Source organism: Amphiprion ocellaris, chromosome 17, assembly GCF_022539595.1.
Source record: "Amphiprion ocellaris isolate individual 3 ecotype Okinawa chromosome 17, ASM2253959v1, whole genome shotgun sequence".
Classification (NCBI taxonomy): domain Eukaryota; kingdom Metazoa; phylum Chordata; class Actinopteri; family Pomacentridae; genus Amphiprion; species Amphiprion ocellaris.
Window position 1 is genome coordinate 31303152 of NC_072782.1, and position 16399 is coordinate 31319550.

At 37.6% G+C, this 16399-nt stretch overlaps 1 protein-coding gene and 1 long non-coding RNA gene across 2 annotated transcripts in view; one reads left to right on the forward strand and one right to left on the reverse strand.

The window, feature by feature from the left end:
* onecut2 (one cut homeobox 2) overlaps positions 1-16397 on the forward strand; it is a 52055-nt gene extending 35658 nt beyond the window's left edge. Inside the window, exon 2 of the mRNA XM_023290438.3 lies at positions 1835-16397. Within this exon, the coding sequence (XP_023146206.1) occupies positions 1835-2124 (290 nt within the window). The 3' untranslated portion in view covers positions 2125-16397. The remainder of the gene's footprint in view (positions 1-1834) is intronic.
* Positions 1-16399, reverse strand: part of LOC129350949 (uncharacterized) — a 38620-nt gene that overhangs the window by 13617 nt on the left and 8604 nt on the right. The gene's annotated exons all lie outside the window — the stretch shown is intronic.

Consider the following 16399-nt stretch of genomic DNA (forward strand, 5'->3'; position numbering starts at 1 on the left):
GGCAGCAGCTCTGTGTTTACACCGAGCATAGTTTCCTCTTACATAATAGTTTTGTTACTGAATTGAGTCCTTAACCTGATTCGTATTGATCAGCCGGGCACGGACTCGTGCATACTTAATTCAAGGAGGTAATCAAATCAAACGCAGCCGGACGACCTCCTTCATCCTCAACACATCTGAGGAGGCGATAAAACGCTGCTGCTGTTGTGTTTGTGGCAATAAAAATGTCCACAGCTGCTTATTTTATTGAGCAATCACAGCAGCAACGATTTACAGAACATTTTAGAGACTTTAAACTGTATATGTTCCAAAAAGAATGTGGTAAATTCAACTAATGAATCCCTAAAAATTGCTGGAAACAGTAAATTAAAAGGAAAATTAAAATGTAAGAAAGCTTGTTTGCTCAAACCACCATAAAGAGAAGATGTTTGTGGAGTAAAACTGTGAAATAATTCAAGAAAATGTCCTATATATATATATATATATATATATATATATATATATATATATATATATATATAAATAAATTAATTAATGTGAAACAGGAATGGGATTATTGTGGTTTCTAAATAATAAACAGTAAAATATGAGATTTATGGAAAGACAGCTGGTAGAAGTTAATAAATTAAACTTATTTTAAGGTTTAGGGTTCCTTTTCCTTTTAATTGATTTATTTTCCTTTTTTGCCTTTATGGTATAGCGGCAGCTCAGAAACAAATCAATAAATCAATCATTTTTTAACCACATTCACTAAAAGTTTATTGTGCGTAATTTTTCATTTTATTCTTTAGGACTCAGCTACTGAGCACAATGGCAGTAAAAGGAATAATATTAATAAAGTCTGGACACCACATTTAAAATATTTGAGCAGTTTTGTGGCTTTTGTCAACAGTTCTGGTACAAAGTGAAACCAGAGAGCCGTTTTCTACAAAAATAAGGATGTTCAGAGCAGAACAAACACATATTTAAGCTGCAAAACCTCAATTTTATCCTCTTTAAAGCTGATTATTAAACACAGCGTCTATGTACGGCAGTGATAACATTATTTAAATACTGTATTCTGTTTTAATACAAACTGTACAGACTAAATGTGCTCTTGCAGTAGCTTATTTTTGCTCATTTGAATGAAGAATTGTATCTTTTAAATAATATTATTTGACTTATTCTAATAAAATCACAATTTTTGCTTGACAGATGCTGTAAAGGTGTCCGTTACTGCTGCTATGAAGCTATGATAGTTAGCTTTTAGCTCATTTTTGCACAAAGATAACTGCATATGCAAAAATGACTCGGTTTAATGGCATTGTGTTGTTGTGTAAATATGTAGTCGCAGGACTAAATTATGCAACTAAACTGTGTTTTCAATGATGTTTTTTGCTATAAAATAAACTACTTTTCTTACCGATGACGTGGTATCAAAGGTTTCCAGTTGAAAAACCCAATATTCTTTAGACTTTAGGTTAATTTTCACTTGTTATTTGGTTATTTTCAGAAAATATCTCACTTTTGTCAACATTTTCATGATGGTAACTACAACATTACTTGGAAAAAAGTCCTGGTTTGGATTAAATATGACTTTTTTACTGAATTTTTGAAGCTTTTCCTACATTTTTTGGGTTCAACCAACCAGTGATATTGGTTGGTTGAACTCAAATTAGGTAAAGTTTCACTGCTTTGAACCAGTGTGATATCAAACGTCTTGTTGAAGCCTTCAGCAGACAAACAGATCAACAACTTCTGTTTGTGTTTCCTGTCAGAGCTGCAGCTGAATCCTCCAATGTTTACCCCGTCGGTCAAATGCAAACACTAACTGTTTTCTGTTTCCTCTTCGCAGCCTGCAAACGGAAGGAGCAGGACACGGCGAAGGACCGCAACAACACGCCAAAGAAGTCGCGGCTGGTCTTCACCGACCTGCAGCGGCGCACCCTGCTGGCCATCTTCAAGGAGAACAAGCGGCCGTCCAAGGAGATGCAAATGACCATCTCGCAGCAGCTCGGCCTCGAACTCACCACCGTCAGCAACTTCTTCATGAACGCCCGCCGCCGGAGCCTGGACAAATGGACAGACGACGGAGCCAGCCCCGGCGCCCAATCGTCGGCGTCGAGCACTTGTACCAAAGCGTGATAGTAGACGGCGAGGACGGGGATAAAGGGACGGGGGTCGGGGTGGGTCGACATGGGAGGGACGGAGGTTTCGTCCGGTCGAAAGCGAGGCGGAAAACTTTTTACGATATTTTTGTTTGTCTGTTTTTGCTTTGGGTGACAAACTGAGAGAGGGGCTGCTCACTGCCACGACTTGTTGTAGCCGAAACCGCCTTTTGTTCAAACTCATCGTCTGTCCATATAGAAGCCAAAAAAAAGGGTCAAACTCATCTCTAAAAACAAAACCTCACTGGGGAGGGGAAACAAAACAACTTTTTGAATCCTAGGCTTTCACTGCTACACACTAGCCCAGATACCAAAGACTAGAAGACGTGTGTTTTCTATTATGCAATATAAGCTAGGAACCAACCAAACATGAAACCGAGGAAAGCTTTAGGACTGCAGAATGTGACGGAAGCTCTGTGATGAGAACATTTTCTGGTAAACTCTCGAAATATCCAAAGACGCATCGGTTCCGGTGCACAATTCTCATTGAGAAGAAGGTTTTAGAAATTTACATGAATTCAGGTCAGCTAGTGGAGTTTTTTTTTTTTTTTAACCAAATCAAAGACAAACAAGGTTAGAAAGAGAAAATCTCAGTCTGACAGAATAACCTCAATACAAAGTCTATTAACTAACTTGGACTGATTGAGATTATTTAATGAAAAAGTACAAAAATTCTTTATCTGACTCAGTAAACTGAGGTTTGACTGTGTTGCCGACAAAACTGATCAATTTATCTATCTTGTAATTGACAGCTGGATAAAAAAAAGTGTTAATTTGACAATACAGTCTCTGTTTTTACGTTAAAAACTAACCAAAGATGAGAAATGAAGAGTTGGTTTCCAAAATGTTGACCAAAGGAAAACATGTGAAGACTGATTACTATTTTTTTAAACTAATAACTAACTTTCTTTTGGAAAATGGTGAAATTTCTGCCATTTTACTTGGATGAAACTCTTCAATTTTACTTAAAAAAGGCAACATATGATGTTATTCACAAAAGAATTAACCAAAAGGCTAGAATTGAAGAGCTGGTGTCCAAAATGCTCCAAAATAAATGTGTGAAGTTGGATCTCTTAAATATATAAAGTAGAACTAAAACTGACCAACCCTCTTTCCAAAAATGATGAAATTTCTGTTATTGTTTTGCACGAGACTCTTCAGTTTCACTTTAAAAATGGCAACATGATCATTTCCAGATAACTAAATGACCAAGAGTTGGTTTCAAAAATGTTCCATAAGGAAAATGTGCGAAGACGAATTATCACTATTTTCATAACTAAACCAATTTTCTTTTGGAAAATGATGAAATTTCTGCTATTTTTTTGGACAAAGCTCTTCAGTTTAACTAAAACAAAAAGGCAAAGTGATGATTTTCACATAACTAAAAGACCAGAATTGAAGAGTCGGTCTCCAAAATGTTCCAAAATGAAAAGTGAATTTCTGGAAAACTAACTAAAGGTAACCAACTCTACTTTAGAAAATGACAAAATTTCTGCCATTTGTTTTGGACGAAACTCTTCAATTTTACCAAACAAAAAGCAACATGTGTTGATTCGACTCTTTAAAGGGGGCAGTGAGGATTCTTTAAGGTAGGAAATGACAATATATGCAAGCACAAACACACACCGACACACACCAAGGCACATGCAACTTCCTCATGATTTGAGCCGACACATAGAAACGACGAAGCTTCCTCTGCTTACTTAGCATTCAGTGGAGTCTTAGTGTGACGTGAATATGAATATGTACAATGTATGTGAGCACAATCTTGAAGCACATTTTCTTTGCAATAGAACCGGAGCTCTCCGCCAGCCGAGTGGTCTTCACATCTTAGAAAAACTCAGGATGCCATTTTTTTCTAAACAGTGGCTGAAATCCATTCGGCATCTGTCATTACACATCGTACTGTACCGATGTCCACAGCAACACACACACAGACACACACTTTCGCCAACAAACACACTTGCTTTACAGAAACACAACTTTAAAGAGTCATTTCCCAGAATTCCCTGTTTCCTGACCGATGCTGTCAGCTTAAACCAAAGCTAAGCCCCAGTTTGCCCCGGCTTCACCCACCCCATCATATGTGTTACCATGGTAACTCATCCACGAGGACTTTCCACCAAGCCTCTTAGCATTAAAACAGTCTTTGTTGACAATTAGAGCAAAGGTTCTGTTTATGCAGGTGACTGCTGGTGCTGTTTGGTGACCATTTATAACCACTGGAGCCAAACCTGTGGTAAAAAGTGGATTTAGAGATTTGGAAATGCAACTTGTAATGTACAAACTCAACATGCACCATCTCTACAACATCTTCAAGACTGTATCACTGGCTTCTCCCTGTTTAGATGGGCATAAAATCATACAATTCATTGAACAAAGTCCTTATTTCATACAGTATCCAGAGAAAACCTGCAATCCTTAACACAATTATCTGCCAGAAAAAGCTGTTTTCATTGGAATTTCCCAAAAAGTACTTGTGTTTACCCACAATTTCAAGTATTACAAGCCAGAGTTAGGCATTGAATTGAAGTTCAAATTACAGATTGCTGAACAAGTTCAACAGAATACTGAACTTCAAGAGCTTGTGGGCTTTCGAACCACTAGTTTCTCGAGTCCTTTCAGCCAAAGTTTGTGGAAGAAGCCCAAATATAACAAAACAAGGTTGTCTGGCACTCAAGGTCTTGGTATGCTGTTAGAGAAAGTTACCAAAACTGTCAGAAAAACTTGAAGAACAGAACCTTTTAGGAGAAAAGACCTACAGGAAGCTAGTTCTTATGTAATGGCTTTGAAACATGTCATGAATTTGTGCTTACTTCATTAAATTTTGACAGCTGAAAAAGGTTGAAACCTGCTCAGACAAATCAGATTTTGCCGTTTTGGTGCAAATCCAGCTGTAAAACTAAGATGCTTTGTGGACGCCTCACACCATCACAGATATAAACCAAATAAACCAACCAGTAACTCCCATCTCATCGACGCAACCACAGAACCGTCTGAACCAGCGGAGGACGAACTGTCCAGGCGGATCAGGGCCTTTGTAATAGTTAAAGAGGACAATCTAAAGACGATGCCTGGCGAGTTCGTCTCTTCCAGAAGGTCAGCGGGCTGGAAAACAACCGGATGTGTGTAAACGCTACAAACAAATCAGTTTAATACGGTTTTAATTTGTTGAGCGACATCAGCTGCAATCCAGATGTCTGAGCAGTAACAAAAACTCAACGTTAGGGTTTTGTTTGCAGCGTAGGAAAGTTGGATGTTTGGTAAAAGGGATGTTCAGCCTCAGACAGATGGACCGAGACACACGAAAGATTTCTTCGTCTGTCTCTGTGGTTGTTTTGCGTCCGAACATCCAAATCCCTCAACCCCCACTGATTTCAACGTGATACCGTCACAGTGTACAGCTTTTACACGCGATGTAAATACTAACGCACCCAAAAAACCTCAACCGCCATCACCTCCAGCTCTGTTCTAGCAGCCTTCACCATCACTTCATCCATCATCTTTCACTCGAGCTATCAAACCAAAAAAAGAGAAACCAAACCAAAGGAAAGGCGTCAGTCAGCAGCCCCTGCTCCTTAGAAACCCCAGGCTGAGTCTCGGCCTGGTTAGAGGCAAGCCAAAGGCTTTAAGAACGATTTAAAATGAAAAAAAATGGACACGAGACTTTTTCTATTTATTGACAAATCGAAACCAAAGAAAACCTTTTTCTGCACCTAACTGTTCCAACAAACGGAAAAAACTTACTGAAGATGGAGGAGAATTATTACCAAAAAAACAAAACAAAAAAAAACAACAAAAAAAGAGTGGCGGCGACGATGTTGAGGACGATGACGAGGAGACGGAGGATCGAAGGAAGGACGACATCGCGGGAGTGAAGTAGTAGCTTTGTTCTGCCTGATGTTGCGTCAGGCCATCTTTAAGGGGAAGCAAGTTGGGGACTGAAAAAGGGTAAAAAACCACACGGGAAGGAGGGAAGGAACGAAATCGGAGGATGCCGGCGACCATATTTTCTTCCCTCCGACACCCGAAGTAAAAAAAGGCAGAACATTAATGTGTCTCTCACGGTTGAAGAGTGTCTTTAACGTGTGCCTATGCAGTTTTTCAAAGTAAAAAACGGTTAAAAGAACAACAGAAACCTCATCAGCTAACAAACCAAAGATTCACGTCAACTCCAGTAGCAGTCCTCCTCCCCCTGTAAGGGAAAAAAAAACTCCTCTTTTGTTAACCAGCATGTTGTGGGTTTTAATTTATGTTTTCTGCTAAACATTCTGGGTTAGCAAGTCGGCTAATCGAGCTAGTTTGTCCTTTAACTAGTAGCATTTCCTTCATTCTGTTAGCCTTATTAAAATCGACAAACTTAGCTTTGATTTTTCCTGTAGAGCATTTTCACAGCTAAAACGTCTTTTATTTTGACGGGTTGTTCCTTCAGCATGGAAAATCCTCAAGTCTCCCAATACTGATGACATCAAACCACAAACTTCTCCACATTAAGACTAAAATATTTAAGAATCCATCGTAGTTTTTCACACAGGTCAAAGCCTACCTCCAACAATTTCCACTATTCTCAACCAAGATCCAGAAAAACACCGACTGTTTGAAATACTTCCACTTTCCATCTCTGCTTCCACCTAGTCTTAGTATTCCAGCCACAGTTTTACGTTGTCCCAACTGTTGACGATGCTATATGGAGTGTACAGTGCATACCAAAGATTTTCTGCTGTACCAACAGTAGCACACAGTCACCTTTTCTGTCTTCCACAACCAATCACTTTCTTTGACACTTTTAAACCCAAACCCAGTAAAAAACAGCAAAACTGGATGGGTTCCAGTCATTTCAGGCTGGATTTTAACCATTTACCAACTAGGATGCAAATCATTTAAATCAAGAAATGAAATACAAACTGGAAAATGAAGCTAACTGGAAGAACAAAAATTCCAGATTTGATAATATGAACTTTGGCTACACTGAACATGTGCAGAACGTTTGGGGCCTTTTTTAGGGATAAAGTTACTAAAGAACATCAGCTGGTATTGACAGACAAATGCCAAAAACCCATTTCTGTCGATAAGGAATACCCCAACTAGAATTTATTTGTTGTTCTGAGAAACAAGTTCTACTAATGTTTGCAGTGAAAAGTTTCCTTTTACCTCCCAGAATGTTCTGAAAGGTACAAAATCTAACTTTCTACAGTGAGTTCCATCGATTACATTCTCAAAACGTCCACCTTTATTAATATGGATAGAACGTTCTATCATTGAGGGTCTCAATAACGTCTTAATGTTTTCTCAGTGTTGCATTAGAACATCATTTATCTGTTTTCATTGGGGAAGAACCTTCTACAATATGTTCCCTCAAAACATCCTCAGAACATTGCAAGAAGAATGTTCCACCTTTGTTCTATGTAACATCACAAGAATGTTTTCTAAAAATCATTTGAGGCTTCGATAACATCTGGAACACGTTTTAATGTTGGTTTCAGAATGTTCTTTTGTTATCACGGAACATGGTAAGAACATTCTGCAAACTTTCTCAGAACATATTTGTTAATAAATCAGATTACAAGAAAGTTCTATTTTAAAAAAAAAAAAAATCATCTGATGCCTCGATAACATCTAAAAAAATTTCTTTGGAATGTTAGTTCAAGAACCTTTGCAATCATGGAACAACATCTCTAAATGTTAGATCTTTTTATTACCTTTAAAGGAACATCATTTGAAATGGAAATATTCTTAAGACATTCTTTGAATATTTAATGGGAACATTCTTCTTAAAGAATTTCTGGAACCTTTAGGTAACGTTTGCCAGTGTTGTAGGAACAATGCTAAAAAATACACTAATCAGTTTCATTGATCATAGTGAAAATGTTGTTCTATGAGCAGTCCGTATACGTTACATGTTCAGTTTAGCCACGGGACTAAAATCTATCAAAAAAAAAAGAAGGAATGAAGTCGGCTAAGTTGAGTTTCGGCTAATGAAATAAAGCGCTGCTGGTTTGGGTGGAAAAGTTTAGAAAGTTTAACATCAAATTTTGGAAGGTGACTTGTTTGTCGTAGTTCATGCTGGAGGAAAAACCTCACAAAAGGAGTGAACATGCCGACTGTCGTAGCAAAGAAAAGCCATGTTAGCTTGTTCTTTAGGGGGGAGGAGCTGCGCTGCTGCTAAACAATAAAACATGAAACAACCAAAAAAGTCAACACCTGCTGAGAGAAACTGCTAAAATATCGGTCAAATAGCTTTATCCTTTAGTTTTCTCTCTGTCTTTCTGTGTGTAAAGCTTCTAGTCCAAAGAAATCCTCCGCCTACCTGACCCTGCCGTCCTGCTGGCCACGCCCAATGGAGGGGCGTGGCTTCTGGCTCAGGTGGTGGCGGCCATTTTCCATTCCCACTTGCAGTTCTGTCTGGATGTAAAAAAACAGGCTAAACCTGCCAAACCAAAAAGAAAAAGGGTATGAAACCAAAAAATAACCGTCCCAAAGAGGTTTTCATTGCTTGTTTATTTTGAAGTACTTCAAATTATTTGCCAATACTTTGTCTGTTATTATGACCACTTTGTTCCTTCCTAGGTTTTTGCAATATGTGATTTCTTTATTTAATGTAATTTATGTTTTCTTTTTGTGAATTAATTTAAGTGAACAAATTTTGTTGCCAAATCTCCCTCTGAACCCTTTTCCCTCGACGATGATTAGCTTTGCCAAAGTTTACATGTACGTTCCCTTTTCTTTCTGTTTGAGGCTGTATTTATTTATGAGGTGTTTTAGAACACACTAGTTTTGTACTTAATAATAATTTAATGTTATTTAATTAGATGTAATTGCTTTTTGATGAATATTTATGAGTATTTAAGAATGTTAGTTGCATCAAAGATGCAGTGCTTATGCCAGGCCTGTTAATTTATTCTTAGTTAGCTTTACTTTAAAAAGCAAAATGAAATGTTGTGTTATGAATGTTTAGACTTAATGACAGAACAATGTAGGAATGTCAGATTAGACTCGCGTACTTCTGAATGTCAACACTTGCTCTCACTATTTAGCCAATCTAGTTTTTATTTATTTTTTTGTCCTGGGAATGATTTTTTGCTTTAATTGTTTTTTGGGAAATGAAAACAATCTTATGACAAATAATAGCCGACTGAATGATGAGCACTGCATCTGTTTTTCTTTTGTGATTTTTATGGCTAATTTATTTTGCTGTTTTAGTTTTCGCATCCTGCTGATCATTGCTGAACAAGCAATGAATTTCAGACTGATGTTCTAGTGACACTTGATCAGGTGACGTAAGGGCCACACGTTGATATAAACCGACTCTCCAAAGATGACTGGAATCCTTGAGAGGCCAATAAACTGTGTGTGTTTACATCCACGCAGCTCGGACACTGGTTACGCTCTTATTTACGCCGCGAAACGATCACGTTTAGACGTCTTCAAAAGCACCATTTTCTGCCCGAACAAGATGGATTGCTGCGTGTAAACCAAACTCTTGTTGCATTTTAGCATCAAGATGATAATTTTATGTCATTCATTGAAGGCAAAAGAGGCTGTAAATGGAAAAAAGCGGGTTTAACTGAGTATCTGAGTGATCATAGAAAAACTTGCTCTTCGAGATTCGAAATTCAATCAAAACCATGACATGGTGTTTAGTCTGATACTAGCGAACATAAAATCAGTTAATTTCCAACTTTTTCTGCGTCCCTCTGTTGGTTTGGGGGCTTATCCGTGTTACATTATTGACGATTTCAGTGTTTGACTGCGTGAATGCAAACACACCGACTTGTTTTGCCCGTTAGGAAGGAAAACTGAGGAGTCCCTTAAAGCTAGCTGCTTCCAAGACTGACTTTGTCTGTGTGTAAAAAGAAAAAGGAAAAAAAAAAACTTTCTATTTCAATAGTGAGAACCAGAGAGGCTACCTCACTGACTTTCCATTTGTCCTTTTAATCGTGTTGATGAAACCAAAGAAACCAAAGATTTGTTTCCTCTTCGGTACGGTCTGCGCTCAGCTCCATGCTTTTGTGCTTCAATGACGAAGCCACATTTTCTACCTTTTTTTAATTTCCCCTTTGCTCTCGCTTTCTCTTTCTGTCTTTTCCCCTGTTTCTACCTTAGATTCACATCGCCTCTTCTCCTCAAAAAGAATAAGTGTGACGAGGAGAAGGAGGCTGGTGTCAAGTAGCATCAGGCCAGATGCAGACTTAGATTGTCGACATGTTGATTTAGTTGGTTTAATCAGTCGTGCAGATATTTGCCTTGAAATTCTCATCATTTTCAATGACCTGTATTAGGCACCCTCAAACTTAGTAATTTGTCAGACATTAAAAAAAGATGCAGATTTATAAGAAAAGCCTCAAACTTAGGAGCAATTGATATGCAGATAAATGGACCTCCAAGGTCTTTATGTGCTTTAGATGACCATTTGACACAAAATAAGACCACGAATGACCAAAAACAATGTGTTGCACTGTAATACAACGGCATCAGAGTTGTGGAACCTCATTGGACTTATGGTGCTAAAACTAGATAAAAGTACAAGAACAATAAAAGTACTCCTTCAACCAGGTACTGAGTTATAAAGGAAGAAGTCTTTGCATTCTCTTCATATCCTCACATCCTGTTTCTTCAGCACCAGCAAGCTCTCAGGTCTGTTTTTAATTAGATGGCTAGATGTTACCAACTTTGTGCTGCAAAGCAACTTTAAAGACGCAACGTTGCTGGGATCCTGTGTTTTAGTGGCAGGAAGTAGGGATGTTAATGATTAATGATTATTGTGCATTACTGTTTTAACAAATTAAAAATATATGGACTGATAAAGACATGCATTTTAGGAAATGGGTTGTAGATTAGCTGTAGTACCTGGCTTCACCATTAAGTGGAACCTCTTACTTGTCGTGACCCGAGGAGGTGGTCATTTGGAGCATTAGCTAGGAATGGGGCACCATGACAAAGACTTATGTGGCGGTTAATGACCTCCGACCAGCATACATTTCTTTAAGACAACTTTAAGGCTACTAAGACAGCAAATCTACAATAGAGGGCGGTTATGAGGTAACTGATTATGCAGTAAACATCAAGATCCCATGGTTAAACATCACCTAATTAGAAATATGTTCGCTATACAACATAAAGTTGAACAATAAATTGATTTATTATGAATGCTGAGGGTTACGAAAATTTGCATTCCTATTAGAAAGACCAACAGACTGTGACTCTTGTATTTGTCTAAATTTGTAAAGTCTGGTGCATACAGGAAAGGTTAATATTAACCCATTACCTTCTAAAAATACACCTAGACACCCAGTTTATCTGCTGCAGTTCATAGAGGACATGTATTAAAGCATCAGCATGCTGTCATGTTCACAGTGGCAATGCTAAAATGTTGCTGGGTAACATTAACCTTCTTCATTTAGCATGAAAATATTTGATAATTAGCACTAAAGACAATGCACAGCATCAGAAATCAAAAGTCAGGGAATCACCAGGAATGATTTTTCCCATTGGTGCCGTGAATATCTGTTCCAGATTTCATTGCAAGCAACTTTTTACAAATTTGAAAGTGGAAAAAAGTGGTGGAAAAGCACACCAGCACGAACATCCCTACAGCCACAGTGTGGGTTTTGCTAAAAATCCACTAGCAGTTACTTCAATTAACATACGGCTAAAAATTCTTGGAGACCAAACATGACACATTTCCAAAAACAACATTCCTCAGCTGTTATTTCAGTGCAAAACATCGCAAATAACAACAACCTCAACAAATCTGAGTTGTCGATGTTCTTCTTTGTTCTGCTCTGGTGGCCTGACTGCATCCACGAGAAAAAAAAAACCATGACCCTGAGATAGATGATGATCTGAAAATACTCCTAGGACCTTATACTGATCACACATCTGGTTGGAAAAGCAAAACAAACTGGAGAGGATTGTGAAGCGAAAGAGTCACATCATCTACACACAACTTCACATACATCAAAATCAAGGCCCACAACACTACATGTAATCATCTCCGTAATCATTAATATTTCATAATAGGAGCAATATGCATACAGGATTATAAATGTCTATACATCCATCTGTGCCATTTGGCTTCCCTTCTCACAAGCATTTGGCTTAAAAATCAAACAGGGAAGCCAAACAGCAGAGGAACCAAAGGAACCAACCTCTGAAAATCGCATCAACTGTTCAAACTCCTACTTTGCTTTTCCAAACCAGGCTGCTTCAGAAACACAGATGTAGAGAGCGCTTTCGTTGCAAAGTATGAGATAACCTTGGATGAGTGCCTTGCTTGAACCAAAGCGAAGTCTAGACCTCTCTGTTGTGCTGTAAACTTCCTATTCCTGTGAAAAAGAAAATACCTCAGCGCCACCGCCGTCGTAGCGCGGCTCATGCGCCTGAGTTTCCTTTCTGCTCTCTGGAACTTTGCAATGCAATCAACCCAAAGACATCCAGAGTTAATACCAAAGGCTTCCTGTTCTGTTCTACTCCTCTCCTCTCGTTTTTTCTTTCTCTTTTCTGAGCTGGTTTCCACAGTTTGGTTTTCAGTGTAGCTGCAACAACCAAAAAATGTAGAATACCAGAAACTCAAGGTAGTCTGACCGTATGGAATCAATGTAAAGAGGTAAAAAAGTTTGATGTCATGGTTTTCCGTTGATGCGGAAGACCAAAGAGACTTACAAACTTTGGTATCTCACTATTGATGAGTTCACAAAAGCTGTTTCTTCAACGTCACAAAATTTGCTTATATAATGTGTTAGCAAACCTGTTGCCTCAGTATCATCAAATAGTTTTTTCAAGTTCATAAAGTGTCAGGAGTACTACTGTGTCCTGAAAATTAATATTAACAGTATTTCCCAATACCAGTTCACGAGAAAACAGGATAGTTATTTTGAAATCTTGTCTTGTTGAATCCATGATGGAAGCATAAACCTGCCAATTGGTTCTCTTGTGATCATAGCATGCTAGCAAACCTGTTCTCTCTGTATTTTCTAATATTTTGTCTCAAGTAAATGTAATGTTCATACGATTTTAGCATTCTGAAAATAAATGTTCCCCAAGAATTTTCCCCACAAAAAGAAGTTATTCTAAAGTCTTGTCATGTTGAATCCATGATAAACGCATAATCCTGAGAATTGGTTTTCTTGTGATCATAACATGCTAGCAAACCTGTTTTCTCGGGTTAAATTCCCTGTCAGGATGATGACTGCATCCTGAAAATTAAAATAAACAGTGTTTCCTAACAGTTTCATAAGAAAACAGCGTAGTTATTTTGAAATCTCGTTATGCTGAATCCATGATGAACGCATAATCCTGTCAATTGGTTTTCTTATGCTAGCAAACCCGTTTTCTCAGTATTGTCTAATATTCTCTTCAAGTAAATATAATCTGAGGACCATTTTAGCATTCTGAAAATAAATATGATGAATTCTACTTCCCAAGAATTTCTCAACAAAAAAAAAAGTTATTCTAAAATCTCGTTATGTTGAATCCATGAGGAACTCATAATCCTGCCAACTGGTTTTCTTGTGATCATAACATGCAAGCAAACATGTTTTCTCAGTATTATCAAACATTTCTTTCAAGTATGAGTGATGACTGCATCCTGAAAATTGATGTAAATAATATTTCCGAAGAGTTTCACGAGAAAACAGGATAGTTATTTTGAAATCTCGTTATGCTGAATCCATGATGAACGCGTAATCCTGCCAATTTGTTTTCTTGTGATCGGGAAGTTTCTTATCACAAGATTTCGAGTCTTTAACCATAAACAAACCTATATATTCAGCCAGTGTTGGTGGAAATTCAGCTCTTTCTTTCTCCATCCTCCCTTTTCCCTCTTTTCAAATGGTTGCAAAGCTTTAAACGACGAATATACGTGGAGGCAAACTTGCGAGCGTTGTGCGCAGACCGTGCTCTCTTTACCAAACTGTTGCAGATATACCTCATAGACACTAGTGTTAGGATGATGTTATAATAGCGTATGTCATAAATTATTCACTTGCTCTTCTTCCTTTTTTTTTGGAAACTGTAACTTTAAACCAATGTGGGGAAAAAAAGCTTTATACATTTTTGAGTTGTGATTTTTTTGTGATAGTTAAAAAGGTGCGCTAAAACCAAAAATTGAAAAATGCTTGTCTTCTTCTTCTTCTATGCTCTCTTTCTTGTTGATATATTATTGTTCTCCCTCCGTCCAATCTGCCGAGGACAGAGGGTTTCATGATTTAAACTTCTATTTCCATTTTTTTTAATCTCTGGTTCTTTTGACTGGGTTTTCGTCGCCCTCGTGTGGCTATTTTTGGGAACAAAAAATCTGTTCCAGCCCAGAATAATACGGCTACTTTGATCTGTTTATTTTGTAAATTTCATTTCAGGTTCATTTCAATGCACTTCTCTTTCAAAACTCATTTTAGTGTCCTTCCTTCCTTGTGTTGTAATGCTAGCATCACATTACATAACCCATACAGCAGTTCTATAGCCCAGATTTTATGCATGAGTATAATTAGCTAGCCATGTAATGCATTGTGATTCTTATTATTAACCTTATTATTACCATCTTCTCATTTCATTCCCGACACGTTACGCTCTACACACAGAACTTTGTGTTGCATTAGTTCAACCTCTGACCTGCTGATGTAAAACATGATTGTTTGCTTCCATTTAAATCAGTTGCAGAGCGTGCAGCTAGCATGTAGCATTAGCATCAACAGAGAGATAGGATCATAAGGGTTCTGATAGTTTAGGGGTAAAATTTTCAGCTAATTTGGATACTTGACCTTCCCATGACGTGTTGGACGTATGAGCAGATTCTGATTGAATTTAAAGCAACCTCAATCCACGTTAGCTAGCTTAGCTTCTGCACATACCAACACCTAAACCTGAAGTCACAAACTGTAACATTTGGTGGTGTAGAAAAGTCCAAACTTTTTGACAAGGAAGCCCTTCTGTGCAGGGAAGGGAGTTGCTTCAAACTCTGTATTTGCGCTACAAAGTTGATCATTTTAGCCACTGGGGGGCAGAACATGACATTTAGTGCAGAAATCTGCAATCAAAACCAAAGCAAGTCATTGAAATGTTTCAAGAACAAGAGCGAGAGAACAAATGCAGTAATGAACAAATAGAAACTTAAAAGTTGTTCCACTCAAAGGGATCAAAGTTAGCTTAACGTCGACTTAAAAGACGAGAACATGTTTGTTGACGAGATAAACTAATGAAGGTGATGATAAAGTTACTTCAGTGTTTTAGCAAGACAAGAATGTCAAATGGCAAATATTAAGTATGAACTTTAAGGTCAACAAGTTTGACCGAAGCGATTGTATTCATGTCCATGCAGTGTTAGCGAAAGACAAACAGAGCACTTCCAGTTTTACTTGTCTTCCATTCTCGGTTAGCTTCTGAGCGCAAATTCCAGAAAAAACAACAACGGACGAAGTATTTATCCCCAAAAATAAACAGTCTAACTTTATTCCCTTAAGATATTCCTATTTATAGTTTTTTTTTTTTTTTTGGATATTGATGAAGTTGCACCTGTAGATTTATGTGCTAAATGCTAAAACATTAGCTTAAACCTGTGCTGATTACAATTTAGTTTTTGGACGAACCGGTTTCATTTTGTAAAATCGCGAACATTATAGTTCTTAAGTTGCTCAAATACAAAACAACCCCAAATCCAAAAGGACAATAACTTGGACAAACAAGGTTTTGCTAGCAAGCTAACAACATGAAACTAATCCGTTAAAACAGAAGCTCCAGTCAGAACTAAACTCATCTGTTTTGATCCCAACATCAGCAGTAAGAAGTCAAAGGTCAAAGAGGTGAATCCATGATGTCAGTTTTTAAATAAAATCACAATCAGTCCATGTTTTAAGTTCCTACAGGAGCTGCGATGGAGAATAATTACAGCAGTTCGATCAAATTATCCAATCACATATTTTCCCGCCAAAACCTCACTTTCCCCCAAAATGGTACTTAAGTCCTTATATTTTTGGTTTACGGACATTTTTTATTTTTATTTTTTCGCCTTTTCTTCTGCTTCCTTTTCTATTTTCTTTGATTGTTGTCATAGAGTAATCAGAATGGATCAAATGATGCATTTTTATTTTTGACATTTGGTTGGAACAGAAAAAGAAGTGACTGCAAAAACTTGTGGTGTGGAATAAAATGATGATCAGACATGAAGGAGATATTTGGAGAATTTATGTTGTTCCACTCTATGTATAAAAGAAGAAAAAAAATCAATAAAGAAATCACAATGGTCTTATCCATGTACA